We start from the raw sequence: 2,128 nt of genomic DNA on the forward strand, positions 1-2,128 counted from the left end.
CTCGAGCCAATAATAACTCCATCTGTTTTCCCAAGTGGCTGGCGATATAGTGGAAGCTTTTGTCATTAAATCTGATATGAAGTATAGTCCACGTGATACATGCATGAAAGCTATTTCATTTCATATATAATTCCAAATTTCAGTGTGTTTTTTGCCATTAACAATTAAATTAGATTGACACAAAAACAAAGTCAAAAAACAAACATTTTCATCGACATTTTCTTTAATGCAAAAAATGTACAAACATTTACAAAAAAAACGATATTAAAAATAGGAATGTATTTGTATTTCAGACACAGGATCTATTCCTCCACGTTTTCACCAATAAATAAATAAATGTATTCTGAAAATACTTTTTTTTTTTTTGCACAGGTTAGATCCACACAGCCTATAATGTGAGCTACACCACCAGTTGACAGTCTCACACCAAACACTGAGACAACTGCTTCAATAATGCACTTTGACCCCCACAGAAAAAAGTCCAAAGGCACGCATTAAAAAAAAAATCTTTTATAAAAAAAAGACACATGATATTTTCAACATTCGTCGTCAACAACATGAAAACACACCAGAATAAGGGAGGGAGGGAGGGGGGTGTATGGAGCTAACACACGGCTGCAGGTCCCTGACGGGCCTCTGCAAAAAAGATCCCCCCAGAGCTTCTGTCTTTGGTTTTAAATAGAGTGATCCCATGTATCCAGCATTGGACTCCAGATTTGTCCCGTCAGAATGTGATAAGTAGAATCAGCAGTCACCTGTAGGTTAGACAAGGCATTCATTATCACTATAATGTGCAGAGGAGTATACAAAACAAAGCTGTTTCAGGTTGCATTAGACCACAGTACAGCAAAAAAAAAAAATAATAATAATAATACATTTCTAGTGGGGTGTTTAAGGCCTGGATCATGCACCTTTTTAGCTGAAAATCACGCGTACCATTTAGGGCATAATTTCTCCAGATGCTAGTGAGATGTTGACATGGACCAAGCGCCCTCCATCCTCCACACAGAGAAGGCGTAGCTCAGCCTCTCATGAGCCACATAACTACAACTTGCCATTTTGGAGTCCAGCTCGTCGCTCTGCAGCACCTGGTAGAGGAAGTCGATGTATCTGGCTGCGAGCTTTAGGGTCTGTATTTTGCTGAGTTTGTCCGAGGGCAAAGTGGGGATAATTTTCCGCAAAGCCGCGAACGCCTCGTTGAGAGACTGGGTCCTCTGTCGCTCCCGGACGTTGGCCATGACCCGCTGCGACTGGAGCTCCTCGAAAGACTGGGGGCTGCTGCTGCTGGACTTCTTCCCTCTTTTCCCAGGGGTCGGGCTATCTGAGTCCTCCCCGTTTTTCCTGCTCGGTCTCCTCTTCCTCCCACATCTCTTCGGCTGTCTGTCCAGCTCCCCCTCGCTGTTGCTCAGGCTGTCCACAGGAGAGACGGGGGAGCTGCCCGACTCTTCCCCCATATTTTCCTCAGACATCTCCTCTTTGGGTAGATGGCGGCCAGTAAGAGTCCAAAAAATTATTTCCCTCTCATGAAGTCAAGGATTTAGTCCACCTGCAGGTCTGTCTGGATTTGAAGACACCAAAGTATCCATAGATGGGTTCCTGGGAGGACAAGCCTTTTCCGATACTTGAGAAACTTAGGCAGTTCTTATAGGCTGCATGGCGTAAACTTTTTGGGGAGGGACAGGATTGGCCAAGAAGATGAATTACGTGAGGCGAGGGGAGGGAGCATCCGAGGAACTATCAGAGAGTCTCCTGATACAAAGTCAGAGTTGGAGAAGATAACTGGGTAACGCTGCAATTTCACATCATTACACTATTATTATAAAAAAAAAAGAAGCAACACAGCAGTGATAATATTAATGATTATGACTCCATTGTGAGTTTTATTAGGCGAAATCATCTTTTAATTTTATTTTAATAAGTTTACATAAGCGCGGGGAATCGAATAGTCTAGTAAATTGCCTCATTATGGCTATACTTAAAAGACTCGAAACGAAATCACGTTTAAAAAAGAGTCGATTATGATTTAAATTAACACATTTTAACACCTTTGCTTCTCCTGCAGGTCTGACTGTAAACAGTGCTTTTTTCTATCTCCTCATCCATCCATCGGCGCCCCAATTTTTTATTT

General features: G+C 42.2%; 1 protein-coding gene across 3 annotated transcripts; it reads right to left on the minus strand.

The window, feature by feature from the left end:
- Positions 1 to 205: 205 nt before the first annotated feature.
- On the minus strand, positions 206 to 1,635 carry twist1b (twist family bHLH transcription factor 1b). 3 transcript variants are annotated; one of them, XR_007885498.1, is made up of 2 exons: positions 912 to 1,634; positions 206 to 755 (listed from the first exon to the last, which is right to left on the minus strand). XR_007885498.1 is itself a non-coding variant. In XM_051407457.1 (2 exons), exons 1-2 carry the CDS (start codon positions 1,467 to 1,469, stop codon positions 675 to 677), a joined length of 495 nt encoding a protein of 164 aa, XP_051263417.1. In that variant the 5' UTR covers positions 1,470 to 1,635; the 3' UTR covers positions 206 to 674. The 3 variants fall into 3 exon arrangements, 2 of the variants coding, with proteins under 2 accessions (XP_051263417.1, XP_051263415.1); XM_051407457.1 differs by having other exon boundaries at positions 1,056 to 1,635; XM_051407455.1 differs by having other exon boundaries at positions 937 to 1,633.
- Between the last annotated feature and the right edge of the window lie 493 nt (positions 1,636 to 2,128).

The sequence above is a fragment of the Dicentrarchus labrax genome, unplaced genomic scaffold, assembly GCF_905237075.1.
Source record: "Dicentrarchus labrax unplaced genomic scaffold, dlabrax2021, whole genome shotgun sequence".
Taxonomy (NCBI): Eukaryota; Metazoa; Chordata; class Actinopteri; family Moronidae; genus Dicentrarchus; species Dicentrarchus labrax.